At 38.0% G+C, this 27,999-nt stretch overlaps 1 protein-coding gene across 11 annotated transcripts in view; it reads left to right on the top strand.

The window, feature by feature from the left end:
- LOC107094597 (ELKS/Rab6-interacting/CAST family member 1-like) overlaps positions 1-27,999 on the top strand; it is a 123,357-nt gene that overhangs the window by 61,307 nt on the left and 34,051 nt on the right. For 7 of the 11 annotated variants that reach the window (XM_015390315.1, XM_015390316.1, XM_015390310.1 and 4 more), the window contains 2 exons: positions 17,689-17,836; positions 23,327-23,434. In XM_015390315.1, the coding sequence (XP_015245801.1) occupies positions 17,689-17,836; positions 23,327-23,434 (256 nt within the window). Of the gene's footprint in view, positions 1-17,688; positions 17,837-23,326; positions 23,435-23,624; positions 23,703-27,999 lie in introns of all 11 variants that reach the window. The other 4 variants (XR_001481686.1, XR_001481684.1, XR_001481683.1 and 1 more) reach the window with 1 other exon arrangement.

Below are 27,999 nucleotides of genomic sequence, written 5' to 3'. Positions count from 1 at the left end.
GAGAGCACACATGCACCATCCTGTTTCCTCTCTACGCACACACACACTGCGCTGTGGCGGTGTGCATTTTTCAAACCAATTGCAATTGCAAACCAATTCTGTGATACAGTAGGAGGAATGTGCTGACAATGTGTGTGTAACAGCAGAGAAGGCGGTGTGAGATCCGTTTGAATCAAACACCTCCACTGTTCTGCTTCACACACCTCTTTTATGATGCATCCCTCTTTCCTTTTCATCGATTTTCTGTTCTCCTGTCTTTGGTAGTGTGTGAGGATGGGACTGATTCATTAATAAATGTATTTAAATTACATTTTAGTTGCTTTGCACAAAGTTTAAGCTCTGCTTCTTTGCCCAGTGTTAGAATCCCGGCCTGGAATTTGCATGTTTCACTCTGCGTGTTCTCCTAAAGTCCAAAACAGGCATGTGAGGTAAAGCTGCCGTTCTAGATTGCATTTAGGCAATGGAAAAAACGTCTTGATTTAGCGGGGTTATATAACGGATATTGGAGAGAAGCAGAGTTGAATGAAGGAAAGAATAAAAATTGATAAGATGACACTGACCAGATCAGGTTAGGATTAATATTGTTTGAAATGTATCCTAAAAAAAAGTTTTTTCAGCTGGTAGGAAAAAAAAGGATTGCAAGAAAAGCCAGGTAAGAAAGACAGATGTTAACCACCTTAATTGGTCCAATAAAAAGCATGTTGTTGAGTATTATATTTCTGGTTCCTCCTTTGACCAGTTGCTTGGATTCCATTGTTCACACTGAACTTTTCTCAACTTTTCTTTGTCCCCCTTTAACCTCAGTATAGTTTTTTTTTTTTTTTTTTTTATCAGCCTTATAATAAAAGCATGAAACGTTCTAGCTCCATTCACACTGCCCTTTTGAAACCGTGCTGAGAAATGTCTGAGTACTGTAACCAAGATAACTATTGAGTGTAAATGTAACGCAACTGAGTTGGAACGTGCCAGACACAACCAAACCGCTTTAAATCTACTAGTTCAACAGTAAGGCTCGACACAGTTCAGTGTTGGTTCGGTTCTCTGATAACAAAAAGCACATGAGCAAACCACATGATCTCCTATTTACAGTCAGATGACTCATTTCATGGGCTTTCAGATCTCTTCACCTGTTCACTACAGGAACGTCTTCTCAAAGAGCATGGTCCGACCTGGGATGATGCGGAGACCGAGGCTCTCATTGAAATTTGGGCAGAGGTCGCTATCCAAGCACATTAGTTTCTGAATTTTATGGGCGCCGCCATTTTTGTTTGCATAATTCCCGCTTCGAGAGCTGTAGTATCGTGGACCGTCGATAGGAGGTGAGGAATCGTGCTAGCGTGATGTGTAAATGATCCTAAGAACCAAGCTCTGCATGGTTAACTGATCCAAGCTTGGTTCTGAACTCGGCACGGATGGGTTTCAGAGGGGTGTAAATGAATCTGTAGCAAAATATCTTGCTGAACGTCATGCTTTATAATCTTTGAAGTAATTAAAAAAATCAAATAAGAATGCCATGTAAGGAAGCCAGGGCAGCAGAGAGCTTGTTTTTATTAAGTCTCTGGTTTATTAGTATGTGACCAAACTGGGGACCAGTTTTATTAAGTGGCAGGAAGTGGTGTATGTGACCGAGTCAGTCTTTGACATCCCTGTTTGCTAAATGGATAAATTGTTGAGTTTTCTTAATGTTTTGTTTCTTCAGACCGTAATCAATGATCCAGATTTGTTTTTACTGGTTGCAACCCACATGCTGAACTCTGCTGCTCAACACATAAATGCATTTTGGAAACATTTAAAGGGAAATAAACAGGCTTTGCTACGGTGTTGCATTTCTCGCCAAGCAACATCGTTTCAAACAGGAAATAATCCACTAAACACATAATTCTGTGCTTTCTTGCTGAGTTTATAGTTCTGAGTTTGGCAGTGCAAAGCGTGACTTTTTTTTTTTCAGTCTACATGTTTTCTGGCTAAATAAAAGGTGTGTTTTTGTTATTCTTAGACATGCTTTCTGGCAGGGTTCAGATTGGGAAAACTTTCTTCATTTAAATCAACAGACTTTACAGCAGATCCTCGTCTCGTTTGATAAAAACATAATCAGGTAAATATTTTCAGGGGTTACTGTATATTTTTCTTAAATGTTGCTTAGCATCGCTGAGGTTGGTGCGATCCTGAACTTTAAACACATTGTGCGAATCCTCCAAGATAGTTTTCTGTCTCTAAGCTTCCTGCAGCGGGACGGTTGGCTGATGCTTCAAGGTGAACACTATAAATTCAGTTTATTCCTCTTGAGCTGCTCTGTTCTGTTTTATCTCCCTCCCATCATTCCTCCTGCCCCTCCTTCACTCCATCCTTCACTGTGAAATACCTCAGCTCTATACATCTCATCCTCCTTTTCCTCCTCATCATTTCCTCCTTCCATCTTTTTTTCCCCCCTAGTTTCCATTCTTTGAGTCGTGTGGAAATGCCGTTATGACCCGATCAGTGTTTTTTCTGGCCGTATTTCATCCTCTCTCGCCGTGTTTGTCGTCACACTTGTCACTGCATGCTGAAACTAATCAATGATGTGTGCGACTCAGAGTGTTGTCAAAGATCCCATTTCCAGCGGCTCTGCCAGCAGAACGACATTTCCGCTTTTTGCAGCCATCATCTCTGCAGATATAACAAGATGTGAGCAAGACTCTCACAACACACACCCCCACACACGCACGCACACCATCAGCTATGCTACCGTCAACAAAGGAAGTAAATGTGAGCATCCCAAACACACGTGTCGTTACTTCCAAAAGCTGTTCATTGCTTTCACACTGAAAACAGCCCTCCAAGATGCAAACCCACACATAAAGATGCAACCAACCCCCTCAAAAATAAAAAATAAAAAAAAATCCTCCCACACGAATGCATGTACACATGCTTATGGCAACACCAGAGAAAACTCGTGCACCGATTCTTTCACACGCCAGTGAGTTTAATCCACATCTGCAGTGTTCCAATAGCGGCTTATGTTTGCATTTTGACCATTTTTCACCACTTAGTTTTTTCCTCTTATATAAAATACTGTAGAATTAAGGATTGTGACCAAACTTATTTTTTATTAAAAATAAAATGTTAAACCATTATTTTATTTGCAGTTTATAAAGTGAATGTTTTGCAGCAATTAAAGCTAATTGGATGGAATATTATTACGGGAGGCAAGAAATGTTAAACTGGAACTAATAAAAAAATGTAAATAAAGGATGCAAAATGAACCCCAACTAATATTTTTCCTCTGCTAATTGGTTTTTAGGCCAACCCACCAAACTTTGTTAAACAGCAATAAACAAGAGCCACAAACGGATCAACAACATCATCAAAACAGATTTGTTTTTAAAGTATTTTGCCAGATTTTTGTCATGGCTATTTAAAAAAAAAACATGCTCAGAAGCTTAAAATCTACCTTTTTACATTAATTTTACAATATAATTCATATCCATTACCCTAAGACGTTAGATCATTAAAGGGAAATGATTTCCCCAATGATTGTTACCTCTGGTAATGATGCGTTAAAACAAAATCTTGAAATTAATCCACATTTTATAGCAGTTTCTCAGACATTTTTTTTTTTAAATCCCATCTTTAATACAAGAATGTTTATGCAGAACAAAAAAAATCAACCCTACATTAAGAAACATTGGTTCAGTGAGGTAGATTATTGGCACCCCTGCTATTAAAGCTCACTGAATACATGGAAAGCTATTTTTTTTCCAATTGAAGTGCTCATAGTTTTCCCTTCATGACATTTCAAAAGATTTGTGCACACAGTAGGGGATCTTTCCTCGCAGTTCTTCTAAAGGATGCGGCTCTTGGGACTGAGATGAACATGAAGGAAAGTTGATTTTGTTTTATGTGAGCCATTTTTCTGTTGTTTGGATCGCTATGCTGCCCAACGGTGACCCAGTTTCAGTATTTGGACCAAGTACACGCAAAATTACACTTTGGAGAAACAAAAGTTTTCCCCCGAAAAAAAATTCCTTGAAAGTCTAAATGACTAAAACATTTTTAAATGAAAAAAGTTCCTATTAGAAAATAAATATACTATGTTTAAATTCAAACATGTTTGAATTTCTGCATTAGATTTTTAGCATAACTCAAGAAAACTAAAGATTAGGTGTTTTTTTTTTTAGATTATGCTCCTGCTATAGGAGGAATTTACTCGAAAAGCAGGTCTCATCATAAAGGTCATTATCGTCAAACACTTTGCAGAAATATTTCAAATTTACAGCATTCCTTGGTGCACATCTGGAAGTCGCAGGTGTCCGTTACTGTGGCTGCTTAGTGTTTGAGTGCTGACAGATTGTTAGCAGATGTCTTGGTCTCAGTAGCAGAGCGTTGGAATGGATTTACTGTTTAGAGCCCCGGTGAAGACAAAGCTGCATCTTTAGTCACACCTCTGAGCCGCTGTTTGTGTGTGGTCTGCTGGACGGAGCCAGCTCCTGCCGACCATAGCTAAAGCCTTTTTCTACACTTCTCTTATTAGTCACAGTGTGGGTTTTTTTATATGTATTTGTGAATGTGTGAGAGAGTCTGAGTGACGGGTAAAAAGAAAAACTGCGAGGGAGCGAGAGAAGTTGTTTTTTTTGGGGGGGAGGGAGAAAAAAGGGAGTGAGAAAAATGGGGAATGTGTCAAGAACAGATCCTCATTCTGTCATGCAGTAGTCCCACCTGCCCTCTTCTCCTGCTCGCGTTCTCTTCCCTCCTCATCGTCTTTGTCTCTCCACCTCCCTCTCCCCCTTCATGTCTCTTTGATTTGTTTTCCCTCCAAATCCTCCAGTTATTCTATTCCCTTCCCTGTCAGTGCCGTTACTCTGCCCGTTTCAGCATGTGTGTGTGTTATGAAGCTTTTTTTTCTCCTCTCTCTAAAGCTCTCTGATGTACAACAGCTCTTGAGGGGAGCTTTCTTTCCGCTCTGGAACACCAAAACACACGAAAACACAGAGATATCCCATGCACCAGCTTTAACCTATTTCCCCAACACTTCCCTCTGACGGTGCCATCCTCTGACTCTGTGCTAAATCATTCATGTCCAGCCTCTCTGACCTAGTTCCAGTTTAGTTTAAAGGCGCAGACAGGATAGAGACAATTCTCCAAGAGATTCTCCCCAAAATTCTGCTGTTCTCTGCTTTTCTTTTTTTTACTCAAACTTTTAAAAGTCACTACATCCTTTTTTCCTAATTTTACCACAATGAAAAAGTAGATCAGTCAACATTCAACATCATGGAGACCAAGAAAATATTCTAAAACTTTTATTTTAAAGTTTAAAGCTGAGTAAAATATTATGAAACAGCATTTAAATCTCCAAACACTCTCAGAGAGCACTGTTAAACCAATCTATCAAAAATGAGAACACTACGGCTCACAGTGGTCCTCTTAAATTGAACCGGAGAAGCATTCTCCATTCACTGCTTTGGACAAAGCTCAAGCAGGAGAACTATTAGAACTGCTCCACATAAAGTTGGCTTATATGGGCAAACTTGCAGCATAGAAGCCATTTGGGTGATGATGCAACAGATGATACCAGGACTAAAACCTTTAGACTCTATGCAAAATTATTTCGCAGCAGCATTATGCCATAGGGACGCTGTCCTTCAGCACTGACTGAATAGAATAGAATAGGATTCAACTTTATTGTCATTGCACTGTCACAAGTACAAAGCAACGAAAAGCATCTATCCAGAAGTGCAATACAGGATATAAATATTTATTTACATGTACACAGAGACTATGTATGTATTGACTATAAATTGTATATATATAAACAGAGAGTAATTGTAATAGGCTATAGTCCAGCGAACACTTATTCTGTATTTTTAAATCCGTTTTAAAGAGTTATAGCTGTTTTTATTTATTTTTATATTTGTATTTTTCATTGTAGAATGCTTACTGTTGTGTGTTTTTTAGGTAGACAATTTTAAGCTCTGTCCAGATGAAAAATAGCCTTTTGGCTAATTCTGGTTCATTTGCAAGAATGCTTTTTAGTGTACACTGTCTCTATCAAATAAATAAATAAATTAAATTAAAATAAGATAAATAAATATGAAACTATATACAGATTATACAGGAAAGTTAGGGTGTGGAATATATATATATATATATATATATATATATATATATATATTACTGGGGTTATAATACAGGATAAATAATGAAAGATAATAGCAAATAAAAGATTTATAGATTATAGGGAATCTAGTTAAAGTTACTGGAATGATGGAATTAAAAATAAGGCATTTAGTGTCTGCAAAACGCTTTGGATGAGAACAGAGGTTTGCATTGAAGCAGAACGAGAACCATAAACCCCAAACTACTGTGAATTGTAAAGAGTGTAGTTTAAGACCAGATTGTTGTCAATATATATTTTTACCATCTTTTAACTCTTATACTTCTTAAACAAGTAAACTTTTCAGATCAGTTAAAACTTGATGAGAATCAAAGTGATTCTTACAGAACCTGCTTTCATATATGATCATTTCATCTTCTTTCAGGCTTTTAGTGCATTTGTGTGTTTTATGTGCAGCGTGGCCCAGCTTTAAAGTTCTAAACGCATGTAATTATTATGTTAGTTGTTGATAGTTTTCTTTAATAAGCTCTGTTTTAAACCACTGCAGGGAAACTTAATGATGGAGCTCAGCTACAGTTAACACTCAACAATAAACCAGAGCTTTATTGGATCTCTTCACTTTGATGCCGCTCACATGGCAGACGGGCTATAACACATGTTCCATAAAGACCTGCTGGGATGTGTTTTACTCTAGTCGGGCTATAAAACAGGGTGCAACGGTAGTTGTTGGGGAGTTTCCCTGAGATCCTGTTAGAGGGAGTTAATCTGGAGGCAAAGCACCAAGCAACCAGGACTACCCACTTCATTTTGCATGTATATTTTTGCTGCATAAATTAAATCCATGATGTCTGTGAGGGTTTGAGTCTGTGGGAGATGGAGAGAAAAAGGGTATTGTTTTAGTGCAGATAAGAATGGAGGGGAGCTGGCTCACTGCTCGCTGGTTGTATGCCGCAGGTCAAAAGCTGTCAGCTGGGCGAGAAATACTTCTCTGCAGGATTTCACTCTGGAGACTAAAAACTAGTCAAATGTGTGAGTGTGTGTGTGCTGATATGTGTGAAAGGAGGAAAATGAGGGGGGCAGAGACAAAGGAAAGAACTGGAACTAAAATCTGCTCTGAAAGAAAAAGATTTTTGAATAAAAATGCTCATTGGCAATAAATCTAACTTTATTCTCTAGGTTTGTTTAATCCTCCTGTATGGAGTCACATATGTAAGGAAAATGCAATAATGGGTCGAGCAGCTAAATTGAGTTTATGGAGCTTTTTTTTTTTACTGGTTTCAAGCAAATCATTGACTCTTGTTTGGCGTCATTGATTAGATTGGATCAGGTCTAGGAAACAAAGCAGTTTTTCTAAGGGCCATCAAATGTTTGTGGTTAACTGAACTTGATCACAGCAACCTCGTCACTTTTCCAATGCTAGTCATCAGCTTGGTTTCCTTAACCAGGAATCCATCTGTAGAACAAACTGCATATCATGGATAATGCAAATTAGTGTTAAAGGGGGGTTGAGTTTATCGCTGTGGGCCAGTAGACCATCGTATCTGCTCCCAGGTTCTGGAGGTAGCTTCTGATCTGAGTAGGCCAGGAGTGATATCTTGCATGATGAGTTTACTTCCTAAGATTGGAATTATGGGATTGTCACTGGGTTGAAAGCACAAGGCAATATCTCTCTATACTGAGGTTGCCTTTATTGCTAATCAAACTTCCTTCCATTTTCCAACACGCTTAATCCCAAGTGGGGTTGCGAGGGGGTGCGGGTGCCTATCTCCAGCTGTCTACGGGCGAGAGGCGGTGTACACCCTGGACAGGTCGGCAGTCCATCGCAGATAGACACTCACACCTAAGGGGACTTTAGAGAAGCCAATTAACCTGACGGTCATGTTTTTAGACTGGGGGAGGAAGCCGGAGTACCCGGAGAGAACCCACCCATGCTCAGGGAGAACATGCAAACTCTATGCAGAAAAAAAGCAGGCCGGGAATCGAACCCTTCTTGCTGCAAGACAGCAGTGCTACCCACTGCACCACTGAGCAGCCCCATTTCTAATCAAACTTGTTAGAGATTATGTAAGAGATTTAGCCTCATACTATCACACTGCCCCTACTAGAAGCTTTGGCAAAGAGGATTAGGAGAAATATTGATTGGAAAATGTGCATATTAACTACTGATTTAGATAAAAATTAAAGGGAAGTAATAGACTTTAATTGTTTATTGCATTATTGAAAGCTTTCAACAAAGAAAACAATCTCCAAACATCCATTTCCTTTCTTTTTGTGTTTCATGTTGGCTTTCACATATACTACCAAAGTGTTTTTGTTCTCAGATTGTTTGGTTCTGTTTTAAAGCTCAGATCAGAGACATCATCATCTTTGAGACTCCAGTTCTGTTTCCGTTTTTTTTTTAAACTAACGATATCAATGTGCAACAGTTGCTGAAGAGAAGAAGGTAAAAAGAGTGAAAGCATTCTTCAAGTTGGGCTTAGATTCTAAAGGTGGTGCTTTTTATTAGCTGCAGCATGTTTCTACATCAGCCTTTCAGAGTTACAGTTTAGTTTCTGTGGAAAAATCCATCATGTTGCACTTACATCTAATGAATCTTTGAGATATTTTTCCTGAGTTATTAAGCCTTTTTTCCCTGCAGTTCCAATCTATACATCTTTTACCATGTTTGTTCCTCATTTTTAGATAATCCTGTACAGCGGTGACCCTGTAGAAATCCAGAAATTGTTTAACATCTTTGACATATTCTAACCTTTGCCAATGATATTCTGTATTTTTGTACCATTTTGTGTCTGGATACTGATAAAGGGAGATCTTTTAAAGGTTTGCGTGTATTAAAAGATGCACAAACCTTAGCTAGATATTAATAACTGTCTTTCATATCCTACTAGATTTTTGTAAGTTTCTCTAATTATTTTCATTATTATCTCCATCTTTGTTTAATGACCACTCTTATACTGCCAGTAGCACATACAACCTGCTTAAATAAGGCACTCTGAACCAGTTTACATGTTTTATCCTGATAAGAATCAAAACAAAATAAATATTTTGTTCTTTGAAAAATCAGAATACAATGAAAGCTGCTTTTTCACTTTGACATGTTTTCATTAAGTGTTACATCATTTGAAAAGTGTTATAGAAAGATAAATGCATGTTCAGGAAAATAGATTTCTATATGCTTTTATTGATATTAATAATTATATCTTTAAATGTTTGCATTTTTCCCAATCTGTTGCAGAACTCAAAGTCAAATCTACAGATTTCATTCTTTAAAAAAAAAAAACAATTTATTACATTTGACTAAGTTGAAGAAAAGCCTTAAATGTCCATGATGTGCTGCATAGTGAAGGCCTATGAGCAAAAAAATGACCAGATGTTGACTGTTTCACCAGACATGCCCGAAGTTCTTAAAAATAAAGCACTTCATGTTTGTCTTTTTGATTATTTAATTCTACCATTTTTTTTTTATTATTCATAGTTATTTAGCTTATGAGGACAGTTTAACATCTTAAGTTTCCTGAAAAATGTGTAGAGGGCTCATATCTGCTAAACGCAACAATGCAGTATTATAGGCTTTTAGTAAGAACGACCCTTTTAGTGTTTGAATATGTTGTTACACTTAATCATTTGGGCTGTAAAATAGGTGATACCTGTTATCCAAAAAGTCTGGTTTAATAAATGAAATGGGAAGATATTTCATGCATTCACCAGGTAAGATAACTTTTATTCAATAGAGACTGATTTTACTTCAACTAACAAAATAACTGACTTGTGAATGTCTATTTAAAGGAATGTGGAAGCGTTAACTGTTTATTTTTTTATGTGTAACATGAGGAGAGAACCTTTCTTTATCAGTTATCAGGACGATTAGTTAGTCAATCACACATAATAGTCTTTAAAAGTAAAAGTCTGGTCTGCATTCAGTGTTTTGTGTGAACTGGACCAGAAGATATCAGAGAAAACAACGGATTGTTGTTTTGTTGAGCCAGAAACAGAGAGCAGAGAAAGGGGATTAATTCTAGAATAGATTTGTTAGTTTTAGACAGAGGCTGGCTAATGTCACTCTGGACTCAAATCTACTATACACACATGCAGGAACACACCATCATGGACACCGATGTGCACAGGAGGTTAAAATACAACCTGTGAACACACATCCCTTTGAGCACAACTTAAACACTGCAGATTGCAGTCAATGTCAACTGCATGAAAGCGATAAGACAGCATACATGTGAAGCAGCTTTAGTGTGTGAGTAGAAATATGCCAGTGATCTAAGACCAGGCATTAGGGTCTCTGATAAAGTGGGGGACCTTAAGTGGTTGGAGGAAGGAGATTGCCTTTGCATCTGCGTGTCGGTGTGCGTGCGTGTGTGTGTGTTAGGGCTGGGGTCAGGTGCCTGGTGCATTTGTGTATTTCTGCTTACTGTCTACCCTGTCGCCGCAGCGATGACATCATGGCACACGACTGGTGAATAACGGAAAGAATCTGCCCCCCCCAACCTATTTTACAGATAGAGAGGTGGAAAAAACGGAACGATTCAGAAAGTTACTAAGATGGCGGCGTTAAGAGAGAGAAGGAGACCAGAGTAAGATGTGCTTTAGGCTTAAAGTCAGAAGTGGGACGAGAGTAGAAATATAAACTCAAACCTGGTAAAGTGTGACTAACCTATGAAACGTTCCTATAAACACCTGACAGCCTTACTTTACGCCACTTTTACCAACTGTTGGGAACATTTTGCAGCCTGTTACAAGTTGGCTATAAAATTTTTATATAAACACTCATGAAATTCTGGGTATTTTCTGCTCTGAAAGGGATTTTACACTTTTAAGCAGCATCAAGAGATTAGTAAATAATAAACTAGATTTATTTTGCGTGACTTTTAAAGCTTGTTGAAGGCTTTTGCTTCATTTGTAGCTTTAGCTCTTCCTTGTTAAAAGCAAGGCATAAAAACCTGTGTGTTAATGGGTGTATGAAGTTTTTTCATCTCTTTAAAACGGTGTCAGCTGAAAGTACTTTCTGTTTAGGGTCTTTATGTCTTCATGTCTTAATCCTGCATGCAGGCACTCATATATTTAAAGTGTCCAGTTAACCTAGCATGCACATATCTGGCATTTGGAAACTCCATGCCTCGTTCTAAGGCAATAGAGCCCAGTTTAATTGACTTTTTTTATTCACAACCCAGCCTTCTACCCAACCAAGCATCCTCTAAGTTGGCCTGCAATATTAGACTTGAATTCCATGTCCTTGATTTAACCCTCCTCCATCCATTTCTCCACCTCCATCAAAAGTTCCATCTGTCCCCTTCTTCACTCTGCTTCCACACTCCTTCTATCAGACGATACCTCTGGTTTTAGTGCATTCAGGAGGCATCCCCAACCAGCCCTGCAGAAGACCACCATGTTGAGCCTGGTTCTGCCAGAGATTTGTTTTTTCTCTCCACTGTCGCTCCATGCTTGCTTAACTCGGTTCATATGAACCTGCGCCTCATTCAAGCTGTCATCCATCTTCATTCTATCTCCGTTCCACCACCAGCTCCAGGTCTGGGGGTAATTATCCTCCTTCTCATTCATCAGCTCATGCCCGAGATTAAAGTAAAACTTCAGCACTGCTGTTTCGTGCCGAGGTCTGAGCGCCAAAGATTTAAATATTGTATCTATAGAATTCTTTCCTTCTTTGTTTGTGAGTGTTCCATGTTTAAATTGCATTAAAATTAGGCCAATATGCTGAAATTTAATTAACTTAATGGCTGAAAATAAATTGTTTTTAAACACATTTAGCTCCTTATTTGCACATATACATCAGGAGCCTGTTTGAGGGTCAGCGACATGAACACATGGACCCCCTGCTCACCTTGCACCCTTCAGACTCAGACTCACCCTGAGTTTGCTTGCAGGCAGGTGAGCTAGTGCAACCCTGCTTTTTTTTTTTACTCAGTAAAATGCAGCATGATTGGTTTGCCTGTGCGTCGCTGCAGTGGTAATTCTCAGGTAAAAATAATAAAAGGGCTACAGATGGACCCTGTTTACCCGCCGTATCCTTACCGAAGTCCCAATAAAACATACCTTCTGACTTTTTAAAAAAGTATTTCAAATTGGAGATTACTTTCCAACCTTCACAATTTCTTCATAGATTGCAAAACTTTATACAATAATAGCTGTGAATTAGAATGTTTTAAATCACAACCATAAAACTTGCCTGAGGTGCAGCTGATCTGAAATCAGAGTCGATGAACCAATATCAGGTCTCTGGAGTCAAGTATCATTTAAAATACCTTAAACAGCATCGGATCTGGCCTCAAGCATTAGTTTGGCGTGCTAGAATACACATAGCATAAAACTAAAAACAATGAACGATCATTTTTTGGTTTAAATACAATAAAAGGTCAGATGAAAAAAAATGTTGGTCACCTTCTTTATGTTGCATATAACTTTTTCACAGTTTTTTTTTCAAATGTTGTATGTTTAACTTGTGTTTTTTAAATTTTTTTATTGAACTTTATTGATCTCACACTGGAGATATATATCCAATCCCCTTGGGGAGCAGTGGGCTGCCATTGTGCGGCGCCCAGGGAGCAGTTTGAGGTTAAAGGTCCTGCTCAGGGACCCAGAGTGCAGGCTGTGGGGATCCAACTGGGTACTTGCAACCTTCTCAAAGCACAAGCGCACTGCTCATAGAAATGTTGTCTAAAAGCTTGTGCGTGGTTATTAGTCGGCCATTCGGCATTCTGGGTATTCAGACCTACTACTGTATAGTACAGTCCTGACATAAAGTAATACATTCCTCCTTGGATTTGTTGATAAGTTTAGAATTTGAAACAAAGGATGGAGGTGAATAGCGGAGCATCTTGAAGTGAACCTTCTCAAAAAGCTTTGATTCTTTAGTTACTTTTAGTGGCCTTCCTTTATTCTGCTCTGTTCCTTTGACTTGAAAGAGGAGTTTCAGATCTAAAGATCTTTATCCTCTTGGGATCTTTCATCCTCCCATTGCTCGCTCTGCTGTCCTTTCTACTTTCTGTGATAATGACATATTGCAGGCAGTGCCAGGAGCACGCAGTTCTGTAAGCCATCTGACACACGACTCATCTCACAATTTACCAAAAGATTGCTGCTCTGGAAACAGTGTCTTTCTGATTACATAGCAACAGCAGTAGCTGCAGCCAGCGCCTGTCAAGAGCACGTGTTTTAGCTTTGCAAGCTGAGGAGGCCAAGTCCAGTGTCTTAAGTATGTGTTTGTGTATGAGTCTGACAGAGATGAAGGGAGAGGCCCAGAATGAGACAAGTGCATCTGGAATGAATATAGTATTATCACCAGCAATTTATACGTGCCGAGTACTGGCAGGTAACTCAAATATGGTATAAAAGTCTATAAAAGACGCTCTGTTAGCTTTAATAAGAATAATATTCCATTAGTCTTTCTTTGTGTGAATCTTAGTGAATTTTCTCTGATGCTGTCAATTCACTTTTAGTATTTTTAGTCCAGAGAAAGGAATGTAAAACTATTTTGTTAGTGCATAGATGGAACACTGATTGATGCACATGCATTTAAAAGATGTTGTTTTTATTATAATTAGTAGCTCAGATGTTTAATTGTAATAGACTCCTCATGTACGAGGGTTTACTTGCAGTCTGAAAACGTCTGGAATTCCATTCACATGTTTTCTAGGCCTGAATGGACCAGGAAACTGGCATGGAAAAACATTCATCCATTTTTTCTTTATGCTTCCTTCCATCTTTCTTCCTTCCACCTTCCAATCTCTAGTCTTTCCAATTTTTTTAAACCAGGGCTACTGTAAAATATATTTGCAGTCTGAGCAAACTCCAGTATTTACATTTTTTAGAGTGAAGTACAATAGCACCAACAACTGGACATGTTTAATCTTTTTAGGTGTGAACTTCTGGCTTCAAAGGTCTATTAACTCCAAACAACATATCAGAAGACTTAGACTTAGACAGTACTTTATTGATCCCTTGGGAAGACTCCCTCCATAAATTAAGGTTACCAGCAGCTTACAGGGTCCAAAATTATTAAGTTAAAATTAAGCAAAAAAAAAATACAAATCTTAAAATATATATATATATATATATTCCAGATTAAGTACATTGTATGTAATAGGAGTTGTGTGTATGTAATATAGGAGAATGTTAATAATAGTCTTTTTAAACTGATGTCCTGCATGTTTTGGATACATGTCTGGTTTAGATCACCTGGAACAAAAAATCAGTTCATTACAAGACTTCAGTAAATTGCAAATAAGCTGTGCAGTTTGTTCAGCCATCTGAATCGGCTAAATGAAGGCAGGAACACACATAAAATGCAACAGCTTATGTGCTAAAATATATGTTATATATATGTTAAGGTGCTGATAATGTTTAAATACTTTCTGTTTATAGTCCAAACAGAAATACTTTTTATAGATATAAACTTATCTCTCTCACAGATGTCTCACTATCTTAGAGTTGATGTACCAACCCAAGAGCGTTGCTTACTTTTAGATGCATGATGGGAGATTTTTCCACTGACAGCTGTGGTCGGTGAGGTTGACCGAGGATTTTTTTTTCTTTAGTCCAAACACACAATCTATCTCCATTTAGATGTCTTCATCCCTGCATTCCTCCCTGCAAGGCTGTGTCAGTGTTTATGCAAGACTGGTATACATAAGGAACAAAACTGGAATGAACAGCATCTCATTTGATTGATTTATTTTTTTTCATCTCTGTCATTTCTGGGATAGACGTCTGTGGATGTCCTGATGTAACAGAACATACCCAGCGCTGCTGTCAGGTCCGATGTTTGCTCCTCAAGCAGCACCAAAAGGATCGGCCCTGATATCCAGCTCATGCTGGAGCTATCGGACTCCTTCCAGCACATCCACAAACACTCAGATGTTGGATTATAGCTTGCTTCAGCTGGAGCCTCTGTTGGTCAAATTACTGACCAGCAGGAGGCTAATCACACTTAACAATCTGGTGTTTGTTAAAGCAACCCAGCCTTTACACCTGTCTTAAAACGGTTGTATTCACCAACTCTTTGTTTGTTTAAGGTTTTTAAATTAACTACATAATTTATCCTGATATGCAGACGTTTTCTCATTTCAACATTGTGTAGGGGCTATTTATTTGTTTATTAAAAGTCTTGCCTATTGCTATGCTCTTTAAAGTCCACTCTTTTAGAAATGTTTAGCTTTCAGTGTATTTATGTGTGTGTGTCCCTTACTTCAGCTTTGTGGGAATGTAAAAATTCCTCTGGTGATTTAGATTCCCTCTGAAAACATTTGATTCTGAGAATTAACAGCCTTGGATCTTAACTCGGTGCAATTTGATGGGATGAATTTGATGCGGCTTGTTGCTTTCAGGCCACAAAGAATGTTATTCATGTTATTCATCTGTCAGCTTCCCGATCAAACTAGGAGGGAGAGTTATATGGGGACAGGAAGGCTGGAGATGGGGCCTGCTTTGGCTTTTCTGAGATTTAAAAACTCATATATCTGATTATAAATACCTTTCTTAATCACACAATTACAAAAGATAATTCCTTATTCCTTGTTTCCTTGCATTATCAAATCCTTTCTGCGTTTTTTTTTTTCCTTTTACTTCACGCTCTCCATTTACCTTCTCCGTGACCCTTTTGGTCCTCTGATTGGTTAGACTGCAACACTTGGTTCGCAAAAGGACCAATGAGAGAGCTTATTACATCTGAGGAGCAACTAATTGGTTAAACTGGTTCTCATGTGCTTATAGATCAGAAGGGTAAAAGCAAGAAGCAACATAAAAAAATCTTTATTTATAATAAAATAAACAAATGCTCCTTTTATTATTCAGAATAAAATTGCATTAAAACACATCATGTAAAAATTATGAGATGCACAACTGAGTATTAGACATCCCATTATAAAGTTAAAGATATTGTGGAGGATTTTTCCACATTTTTTAAAAGACCCGCCACTTCACTTTAAAAAAAATGCATTTGCCAGAGCGTGCATGAGCCCATTTTTCCTTGTGCAGGCTCTATTTAAAAGTTGCTGTTCTCATAGCTCATACAAGCTTCCTGTGCCTGAATGTCTGCCCTAACCCCTAAATCCCTCAATCACTATATAGAGCGAGGAATATATAGTGGATTTAATAGTAAACTTAGTTAACTGACCATTCAAACAGATGATCAGTGCTTTTTGCTCCATTGGTCACATAACTCCTCCTCCACTGCATGATGCTTGCGCCATCTTTGTTTGTAGTCGCCGACAGCGGGCCACTGTGATTCTGCTGATGTCCAATGTGGCAATAAGAATAATTGTCTTGATGCCAAAAAGAGCCCAACAGATTTTACTTTCACAAGTGGGGCAGTACAGCTATCGCCATAATGTTAATGCTTGATTTATGCATATGAATTGCTTTATTATAATTATGCAGGGAGTTTTACAGATTATATGGACACTGTAATGTAAGTAGAACAGGAAAGGAAAAAAAAAAGAAAAAAGATGAAAGAGGAGATAACGACAAAACATCTTCAGTCTGCTGAACATGTTTTAGACACTTTTTCTCTTATGACCCTCTGCCGTTTTCAAAGAACCGCGGTGAGAGAGGTGAGCTTCACTGACTGAAACCGTAGCTTATCACAGACGTACGCCTGAAGGTGCACATGCGCATAAAAAGATGACTAACGGGACGGCCTTACGTAAACATATCACCAGAATGATTGACAGTTATAGGAAGTCCACTTTTTTAAATGATCCACCTGGAAATGAAAGATCGTCCTCTATACCTTTAATATAAATTTATATGATGAAATTCTTAAATACCTTTATTTTTAGAAATCGTATGATTATTTCACTCTGTGTATAGAGTGAAAGCATACAGTCAGTTCACCATTAGGGGATCACTAGTGTCTGATACTTTTATTTAGGGGATCAAACTATTGAAATTGTGAAATCCTCCAGAATCCCCCACAGAGGACTTGGTTCTGCATTATGACACTATGACTATAACTAGAATCCCTATTCCCCCTGCAGTTCATGGTGGTTTCATGTGCGTTTCTGCTTCCCATCAGGAGCCTGAAGTTGGAGGTTAGAAAGAAACACATTTTTCAAACATATCAAGGTTACTGTATGATCCGAAATGAGCAGCATTGAATCCCAGAATCCTCTTCCTGTATTTCAAAATATAGTCAATGAAGTCGAAATTACTCAACTCATGTTATCTTGGTTCTAAATCAAAAATGTTTTCATGTTTTGATTATTATATTTATTTTGTTTCTTAGTTTTTATTTGTATTTCATTATGTGGGAAAATAATAATAATTAAGAAAGGGATTAAACACTATTCAGTTTTAAGGTTTTCATACCTAAACTATCTACACCTAAATTACCATATAAGGGAAACTCAAATAATAATAGTCCTAACATATTGATATATTTCAGGTTAATGTTTCTAAAAGTTTCAGGCTGAGATTCACTTGAATTGACCTTAGGAGGTCAATACCTCATGAAGTTACAACTTTCCTTTATATATCTTTGCATGAACTTTTCAGTTATCCTAATCTGCTCTGGATAATATATTTCAAAGAAAATTTTAATATAAAATATCTACCCTGGATTGTTTTCTTCACAGGCAAGAAGCGCTGCTGGCTGCCATAAGCGAGAAGGATGCCAACATCGCCCTGCTGGAGCTCTCCTCATCCAAAAAGAAGAGAACGCAGGAAGAGGTGGCAGCCCTGAAGAGGGAGAAGGATAGCCTGGTTCAGCAGCTCAAACAGCAGGTAAGATGGAAAGCTCAGGCCTTGCATCAGCAAACTTCTGCGCAGAGATATTTGATCAGGTTTAAAGATAACCGAAGGGGAGTAGGGATGGAAAAATGACAAAAGAAGTGGTAAATAGATACAAAATAATGATAGAATGAACTTGAGGAAGGTGGGAGCCATATTTAGAGAGGTGTAAATAAAAAGCAAGGGAGCTCAGGTGAGGTGGCAGTGATGAGGAGAGAAAGGAAAACAAGGAAGGCAGCCAGAAAGTGAGTCCAGATGTGACCACAGCTCTCTAACCACCAGGAGAAAATTTAGCCAGTCTTTAACCCATATTTACTGGCAATACGGACCCAGATATTTGGATCAATGGAGACATTTCTCCCAGATATACTCTAACAAAAGGCCTTGCATATAGAGTAATTCGCCACTGTGGGGTGTCGACACTATGTTCACACTCACCCAAGGCCAAAAGCAAAGCAATATACACGACCAAAAACCCTTGTGGTTGCAGAGGGCTGTATTCAGAGGTTGGGTTGTTCTTGGTAAAACTACTAATTTATAACACAAGACTAAAGTTTATTTTAGGTTAAAGTTACTGAACATGAGAAAAAACAGATTCAATTTTAAATGTTTTGTCTAAGAAAGTAGTATTGAGAATCTGAATCTGAGGTGGTGGTGAGTTTGGTGTTTTAGAGTAGCTGTGTCCAATGAAATCACTTTAACAAGCATCCCTCATCTTCCACTTCCTTCCTCACACCATCTTGTCTATTTATGTTGCATATGAAGACATTTATGACACCTCAGGGCCCCCAAGGTGGTAACTGACAGCACAGAAGCCCAACTCTCTCTTCCTTTGGGTGGGTTTGTTTGTTTGTACAGTGGTGAAAAGAGTTTTGCCAGAAGTTCAAGGTTTTCCTATCTAAAAACTTTTCTACTGCTGTCAAATTCACATAAAAAAAAAAACCTTTTCCGAATTATTACTGTGTTTTGCAAACGTATTCACACACCCTTGAACTCTTTTCCACTTTTTACATTGCAACCACAAACTTGAATGTCTTTTATTGGAATTTTTTTTGATAAACCAACGAAAAATTATATAATTTAACCGAGCCGTGGATGGAAATTTATATTTTCTTCAAAACCCCCTTCCAAATCAGTCAGCCAAAGAAAAGTCATTGTTAAAAGAAAGAAAGAAAGTAATTTTATGCTCTGTTTCAATTTGGCTCAAATGTTTGGAAGACACAAAGGCTGCTCTGCTCAGATGAAACCAAAATGTGGCTTTTCAATCTGTATGAAAAACACAATGAGATCTACTAAAGGTTTGCATTTATTAAGACATGCAAATGCGATAATGCGAGCAAAGGTAACCTGTTGACTAGATGCATCTGTGACACGAGGAAAATAACTTGTGCAATCCATTTAGCCTGTTTGCACCATAAAGATACTGTATTTATGCTGACTATCAGATCATGCAAAATACTTGGAGAGGGCCATGAAAATGTAACCATTTAGCACAACATGATTTATCAGACATGAGAGAATCCTCTGTGTCAGGAAGAAAAACGATAATAGAGACATGTCTTCCAAAGCTATGCCATTAATGAGCTGTTAATTTACCTAAAAGCTGATTTTGGACGATATTTGCGAAGATTCTCAGTCATCCATGTCGTGGTCAAGCTTGATCAAGTTCAGTCTAGAAAGCTGGAGTTGAAGTTTTCTAGTTTGTATTTTTTATTTTTTTTTCCGATTTTTTTTGGGGGGGGGGTAGGATTGGAACCTTCAAGGGGAAAGGCCCAATTGGGGATGGCTTCTTGGAACCAACCCCTGGAAGTTAACAACTTTTTCAAGCTTATATTAGAGGCGATCAGATATAGAATTCATTATGCTGTGTGAATGCGACTGCTTTCTCAGAGGATACAATCGGCTTGTTCTGGTTCACCCTCCAGGAGGAGCGTGAGTAATAAAATCAGAGCTAAGAGTAGATCGGTTCATATAAAAGCATAATTTCTGTCTGTTTTAAAGTCATGCACTGCAAAACTAGCCCTGTTCAGCTGGAATTGCAGAGTAGATATAAACTCCACTCATAAACCTGCATGAGAACGTGCTGTAACATAGCTTTGAAAACGATTTATTCTGAGCAGATGTGAATACCTGTAAGTGACAACATGTTGTGGTAAGACTTTCACCACACACATACCCCCCCACCCTCCTGTTTGTGTGATTAAAATGCAATTGGCCCTGAGAGCATTGCCTTTCTGTCAGCCTTTGACCCTTTCCTTCAGACAGCTGTAGATCAAGATGACCTCAGCTCTCCTCACTCTCTTCTCCACTGTCACAGTCTGCTTCCTCTCCAGCCCGTTTCATTTCTGTATGTTGGATCAGGAAGGGCAGAGATAAATTCTTGCAGAGTTTTAGTGAAAGCAAAAACATATGATTTGAAACGGCAAACAAGATGTTGAGGAATATCCTCTGTTCTGGCAACAACTCTTGTTCTTGTTAGACGCACTTTTTCTTCATGTTGCAAATAAACATAGTTAGTCACGTATCCCAAAACCACTTGGAGCCTTTAAAATACTGAACTTTAATGACCATATAACGTTGTTATAATGGTATAGAACCGGGCTCTTTTTATTTGATTGACAAACTCTAATCTGAGGTCCATTACTCAAATTTTCCACTGTAGCAAAGTGAAAAGTCTTGGTCTAATTTAATTACTCTGCAGACACTTTGTCAGGATTAAATAACTCCCCACAGCACTATACTCAACTCCTTTCCCCCATCATTTTTAATTTTCCACTTATTAACAGTTGCCTTTTTTGATGTACAAAAATGGGTAAAGTAATTAAATGTGTTATCATGATAAAATAGTTTTTGCCCAACTATGTCTCAGCAACTTTTCATTGCCCATGATTGCTTTGATATTTACAAAGGTTTTCCTTTGTCGATGAAAAGCTACAATACATGATAAAATAATCTGATGGAAAATTCCCCAGAGGCTTATCAAGAAGAAATAATTTAGTTCTGAGCCTGAGTCATCAGTTTGCCCCTCATTTCCTTTTTTTTTTTTCTACTTGTTGTTCGGTTGAAGCAGAGACTGGGTCTGGGGGCGTTTGCAGTGGAGGGGAGATGGAGATGGAGGCAAAGGGAGGTCTGAGGGAGGAGGAGTGAAATAATGGTGTGATGATTAGATTAAGTGAGAGGGAGAATTGGCACAGGAGCAAGTGAGCTGAGGTCAGCATTCCTGACAATTAGAGAAATGGGAGAAGATGTAACAGAAAACCAGATAAAAAATTGGGACATTTTTTCTCAGCTTTGTCTCCTTTTGCATTAACCGTTGTCTACCTTTGTGATTATGATGATTTTCTATCATTTTACCTGCATTTAATTCTTAGAGGTAGAAGCTCTCCAAACCATGGCTCCTTTTGTATAAAAGTTTTAATTTATGCTACATCTTTTACATCATAATGGAGGAGTTTTTGACCAGTTGTGCTTAAACTATTGTATTTGCTCACCTTTCAGTGTTTTACAATAAATCTTCTTTTTAACACCATGTAATAGTTTTGTGATGAAATCTAAAGCCGGACTTTCAATAGACCCCTCCAAAAATTAAATGTTATTTTGTTCATTCAGGGTTGGATTTCTTTTCCATCATTGGCTCAAAAAAAACAAAATCAATCTTTCTTCCGGTCCTCAAACAGATGAGATCAAATTTAACATTTTTCTCTTTCCTCCTGTATGAAGATCACTGCCCACACTGACACGCAAAACTTGTCTGGTCTGTTCAAGCACAGGCTCCTTGAAGCGCTCTGAGAGACTAAGGGGATTTAGATTGTACAACACCAACAGATTTGGACCCACGCCCTCCCTCGCTTTTTATCTCTAAATTCCCCCCCACCCCTCACACTTTACAGGCCTACTGTGAAACCCGAAGTATGACTAAAATGTGTGAAACGTGAAGCTGTGAGACAAGGAGAGGAAATGGAAAGAGGATCCTAGGAAGCCTACGGTTGGAGGAGTGAGGAGATGACAAGGTGATAATGGGAGAAAAGCAAGAAAAAATAGAACAGGGAAATGAGAAAATTAAATTGTGTGCTGATAAGTGTGATGTGTGATATATATACACTCACACACATGGACGTATATATCCAGATAACTTGTTTGAGCCATGTAGCAGAAAAGTATTTAACCAATATGTTGCATTTACAGTAGATAGATTTATATATATATAAATCTAATGGAGACATAGTTAGGTTTTGCTGCCTTGAATGGTGCTAAAGATTTTTGAAAGTGGGTGTAAGCTATTTAATGTTGGTTTCCTACATTAAAGGGAAGCGCTGTTTTTTTTTTTACGTTGGGCCCTTGATTTTACGTTATTACATCATGTTCTACTCGCCCATATGAATTTTGTGTCGTTTGGAGCTCTTCTGAAGATACTCCGTTATAGATATTTATATCCAAGTAACGTCTTCCTATGGGCAACAACTAGAAGACAAGAACTAAACTTTTCATGATTTATCCTTTATGGTACGGCAGCATGAATGACATGTAAGCGAATCACTTTCCCCCAGACATCCGCGATTATATTTTTGACTGGAGTTGTGACAGACAGCCACAGGCGGCTACGCTCTACCCCTTCTATTCATTCGGCGAGCTAATCTGAATCGTACAATTCCATTTCGAGAGCGAGATCATCTGTTGTAGTAGCACTAGACACCTTCCAGGCATGTGAGTAAAAGTAGCAGCAGTTCGGCGGACAGAAAAAATGAACAGTAGCCGGCGCGCGCTGATGACGTCATACACATGCCACTTCTTTTTTGAAAGATATAAATATAAAAAAATATAACTGCGGATGTCTGGGGACAGTGATTCACCTACATGTTATGAATGCTGGCGTACCATAAATTATGAACAGTTTAGTTTGTGCCTTCAACTTGTTGCCCATAGGAAGACGTTACTTGGATATAACCTAACGGAATATCTTCAGAACAGCTCCAAATGACACAAAACTCAAATGGGTGAGTAGAACATGATGTAATAACTTAAAATCAACGGCCCAATGTAAAAAAAAAAAAAAAAACGCTGTTTCCCTTTAATATGCAGAGGACATCTAATGAGCAAGCTGCACTATATTTGATGGGTGGAGGATATGCAAATGCAAATCGATTTTTAGAGTTGGAAATTCTGCAGGAATATGGTACAAAACCAAAGTTAAATGTTTCTTATTTTCAACATCGTCATATGACATAGTTTCACCACAATTAGCTTCATTACCTTGTTGCTATTCATCTTTCACACAGCCACTGGAAACAGAAATATAGTTCAATCCAGCTGCAGGTGACCAGTAGATCAGGGTTTTACCACGCTAGGCGATGGTGCTCATGGGAAATGCTGTCTTCATTCAGGCGAAACAGTACAGCTTTGTCCACTGGGGGGAGCCAACATCAGCCGAAACTGGAAGTTGTTTAGTACAACTTTAAGAAATCATGTTTGCCTTTCTTTCTGCAGACACAGAACAGGATGAAGCTGATGGCGGACAATTATGAGGACGACCATCTGAAGGTGGCTTCCCCAAACTCTGACCAGCCCAACAATCACAAGCCCTCTCCGGACCAGGTAACAACACCATAAGCTTGTTAAACCTCCTTAACTGTTTAGGAAGCTTTACCAAGATATGGTTTTAAAATTACCAGAAAATATTATGACAAAAACAATAACTGCTCATGCTGTACCCACAATATCTTTCCCTAACTAACTTCCTGCTTTTTCTGAACTCACGCTACGGCTGGACTGAACTAACCAATAGGACGATGAGGAGGGCATTTGGGCCTAGCCAATCACATGCCTTCTTTCTCACCCTCAGTCTGCCATTTTGTACAGAAGGGTGAGCGTCTTTCACTGGATCTGGTCACTTTTTGGTGTCGTTCCTCTTTCATCCATGACTGAGATCACCGTCTTGCTTCTGTTTTCTTAAGTGTTTCTCTTTCATACATTTTTTTCACATTTTGTCTTGTTTTTCTAAATCTTTTCACTCTTTTCTTCATTTTATAGTCAAGAAAACGTTTAATCTTGAAAATTCTACTGCATTTCCTGCTTATTTCAATAACTTCATTTTTTTTTTACCTGTCCAAATTTTTAAATCCACTTGGTGCTTGTCGTTTTTACACATCAGAGATCGTTCCATCTCACCATCAGTCTTCATCACTTTCCATTCAGATAAAGATGTTTATTTCTATTGTTTGTTTGTTTTTTGACAAGCTTTTTTGACAATAGTTTAGGTGCACATTTGTTAAATCCTGTTTACATGATACTCCATGATACTCCCTTTAGGAGGCTGGTAACAGCATTTGCCTTATCATAATTCTTCCCCTGCATGTGTTTTTGTTAATTAATCATCACTAACTTTTAACTAGGACTTGCATTGGTGGCTTGATGCTTATACTTCAGCACATATACATATATGTACATATATACTGTAACACTTTGGGATTAGAGTTACGTCAGGAGTAGCGTGCCAGCTTACTTTAAATTAGCATGTGAACTTTCTTTAAGAAGTTTAAGCTACATACACTAGTCAAAAAATAAAGGGAAGATAATATAACGTCAATTAAATAAATCTTTGATTGACAATCAATTTCACATGATGTGAGATTTGAGTAGAAAACAGGTGGAAATTATTGGCAATTAGCAAGACACACAGTAAAGAAGCGGTTCCTTTCACACTCGTAGCATGAGACAGACACATCAGTACGAGCTGTGGGAAGAAGGTTTGCTGTGTCTGTCAGTGTAGTGTCCACAAGATGGTGGCGCTACCAGGATACACACCAGTTCACCAGGAAATGTGGAGGAAGCCGAAGGTAGGGCAACAACCCAGCAGCAGGACCACTACATCTGCCTTTGTGCAAGGAGGAATGCCAGAGCCCTGCAAGATGACATTCAACTGGCCATAAAAGAGCATTTCTGCACAAACGGTTAGAAACCGACTCCACGAGGATGGTATGAGGCCCCGATGTCCACAGCTGGGGTTTTGCTTACAGCTCAAAACCCTGCAGAACACTTTGCATTTGCTAGAGAACACCAGGGCAGGCAACTTTGGCACTGGTGCCCTGTGCTCTGCTGAGATGAAAGCAGGTACACACAAGTAACAGATGTGACAGACTGAAGACACCATGGAGAGTGATCTGCTACCTGAAACATCCTTCAGCATGACCGCTTTGGTAGTGGGTCAGTAATGGTGAGGGGCGGCATTTCTTTGGAGGGCCGCACATCCCTCCAAGCACTCTCCAGAGGAATCATGACTCTAGATAGGTACAGAGATTAGTTCCTCAGACCCCTTGTGAGACAATATGCTGGGTTGGTTGGCCCTTGATTCCTCCTAATGCAGGACAATGCTTACACCTCTCGTGTTACCTCAAAACTAAGCCTTTATTGGTTAAAAATATAGATTTCCAATGATGATTTTTATGTGATGTTGTCGTCATCACATTCAACTTTGTACAGAGCGTTTTCAATGATAATATTTAATTATTTCAGTGCTAGGATTTGTTATTTGAGTGTTTCTTTTTTTTAGCAGTGTTTAAATCAAGGAGTGATGGTGGTGTTAATTTCAGCTTTTTTTTTAAATTTTAGTTCACTTTTAGATGCAGCATTTAGTACGGTCATGTTTTTAAAAAAGTATTGCATTTATAAAAAGGTTTTCATGCAATAAAAACTCAACAAGATACCATTTTCAAAAAATGGTTTTATCACAGCTGATATAAACTCACTTTGCAAGGCTGCCAAGACAATTGATGAATGTAAAAACAAAAGATGTCTAATTTTTTAGTACTTTTTAGTTGGTTTGAAAAAGGCACAATATAGTGTGACTTGATTATAGGTTTTTTTTTACCTTTTAACTACAGTTTTAATTTATTACCTTTAACACAAAATACATTATACATTGTTTTTCATTAGTTTTAGTTAACTATAGTAACTATGATAAAGCAAAGTTAGGAAGCAACTAAAGGGGTATATAGTATAACTTTATAATGATGCAGAAATTACTGCTTCATCAGTTGTGTGTCTGTAACACTGTAACCTGAAAGAGATTGTTTCAAAACACAATTTTTTATTTAGTTTTTTTTTTTATGTGAGATTTTGTCTGAACTCTATTCACTAAGATATATAATCAGAGCTCTGTACTAGATTAAAATATAGAGTGATATTCTTTAGAGTGCACATCAATCTCTATGGAAAACTCTTCTGCATTCCTTCTTTTTGCTAAAAACTGACGGCATTTCCGATTTGAGGTAAAGCAGACTATTTCTTACTGATTCTTACTTCAACCTGTTGATGCACTAATGATCACGTAATAATGGGAGTTTTTTATAATTGGTCTGAGATTTTAAATCAGAGAAAAAGATTTATCACAAATCTGTCATTTAGATTAAAGCTATTATATTTTTGTTGTTTGTTTTTACATAATATCCTAGACAACCCCCCCATTCCTAATACTTAGTATTTAAATTATTGGTTATTAAATTTTAACTATATTAGTTTTAATCCCTTTATCAGAATATAGTAATACAAGCCAGACAGTTTGGCTTTAGTGCCTCCCATCTTGATGGGATTTCCCATCGGGATGCTAAAAGCCCCAAGGTTCTCTACCAGATCTAAGTTGAGCCCTTCTTATTAATTAGACATAGCACCTTCCTGCTGAGTGAAGCAGGGCAACCAGCACTCCCAACCTCTATCTACCATCCTTTTCCATTTCTGTCACCACCTGCAGCTACATTAGCTTCCTCCTGGTGAGTTAGGTGGTTAATTTGCCATAGCACATTTGATCCAAACAGTGAGCGCTTGTGTGTATGTCTGTAAGGGGTTTCTGAGCTGCAGGTTGAGAATGAATTGCTGCAGAGGAGCAGGGGAGAGCAGCTTTAACATACCCCAAGCATTGTTGAGAGCGGTTTATTATCCATACGTCGTGCTGGAAACACAACATTCAAAATGAATTGGTGTTATGAGTTCCTTAGTCTCCCTATTTTGTGAGCTTACAGTATGTGAGTATGGGGGAGTGAAGGGAATCTGCACACTACTCAAGATGTTAAATCAGTGTGTTTGAGCCATAAAACAAATGATTATCATAGACAGAAAACTGTTTCTGCAATTCCTCATCATATCGTTTCTAAATTTTATTTATAAAGTAAAATTTGAACCAAAAATATAAAGTTGTACAATACAGTATGCACAAAGTTTAATATTCTGTTTAACCAAATACTTAATTAATTTTTTACATTTATTTGAGGTTTTCTGTAATTCATGTTGGCTGAAATGTGTTTCAGCTTTTAGTTCATTAAAACTATTAAGCAGTGAAAGGAGAGGAGTTTTTAGACATGACCATATGATTTTCCCTTGCAATAGTCTTTACAGCTTTCTTTGTAAATATTAGTTCAGATTGTAAAGCTTTGCAAAATAAAAATGTTTTGTTTATTTTTTATTGCAGCAGTTGAAATAATGAAGAATTTATAAAATCCTCTTTGCTAGAAAAATTAACAATTTCTATTTTTTTTATATACTACTTTTCAAATCAGTATAAGAATTTTGACATAACTTGAATCTGGCAAAGTAATAATTAACATAAAAGCTATGAAAATGGACAAATGACAGACATTGCTTTTTAACAGTGCAATAACACAACAATTTCAAAATTAAACATATGAAAAAGGCCTGAATAAAAATGCTTGTACCCTTAGCTTAATATTTTGCTGCACAATATTTGAGGCAATCACTGAAATCACACAATTTCTGTAAGTGTCAATGAGACTTCTGCCCCTCTCAGCAGGTATTTTGTCCCACTCCTCATGAGCAAATTGCTCCACTTGTCTCAAGTTTGAAGGCTGCCTTTCCTCAGTGACATGTTTCAGCTCCTTCCAAAGATGCTCAATAGGATTTATATCAGGGCTCATAGGAGGTCACTTCAAAGTAGTCCAATGTTTTCCTCTTAGCCATTCTTGGGTGTTGTTATCTGTGTGTTTTGGGTCATTATCCTATTGATCTGTGACAAAGACCAAGCTTTCTGACGCTGGGAGGCAAATTTCCCGCTAGAATCACTTGATAGTCCTAAGATTTATTTTTCCTTGCAGAGATTCAAGACATCCTGTGCCAGATGATGCAAAGCAGCTCCAGATCATAACAGAGCCTCC

The sequence above is a fragment of the Cyprinodon variegatus genome, unplaced genomic scaffold (assembly GCF_000732505.1).
Source record: "Cyprinodon variegatus isolate N-32 unplaced genomic scaffold, C_variegatus-1.0 Scaffold493, whole genome shotgun sequence".
NCBI classification, from domain to species: Eukaryota; Metazoa; Chordata; class Actinopteri; order Cyprinodontiformes; family Cyprinodontidae; genus Cyprinodon; species Cyprinodon variegatus.
This window is presented reverse-complemented; position numbering and strand designations above follow the sequence as displayed.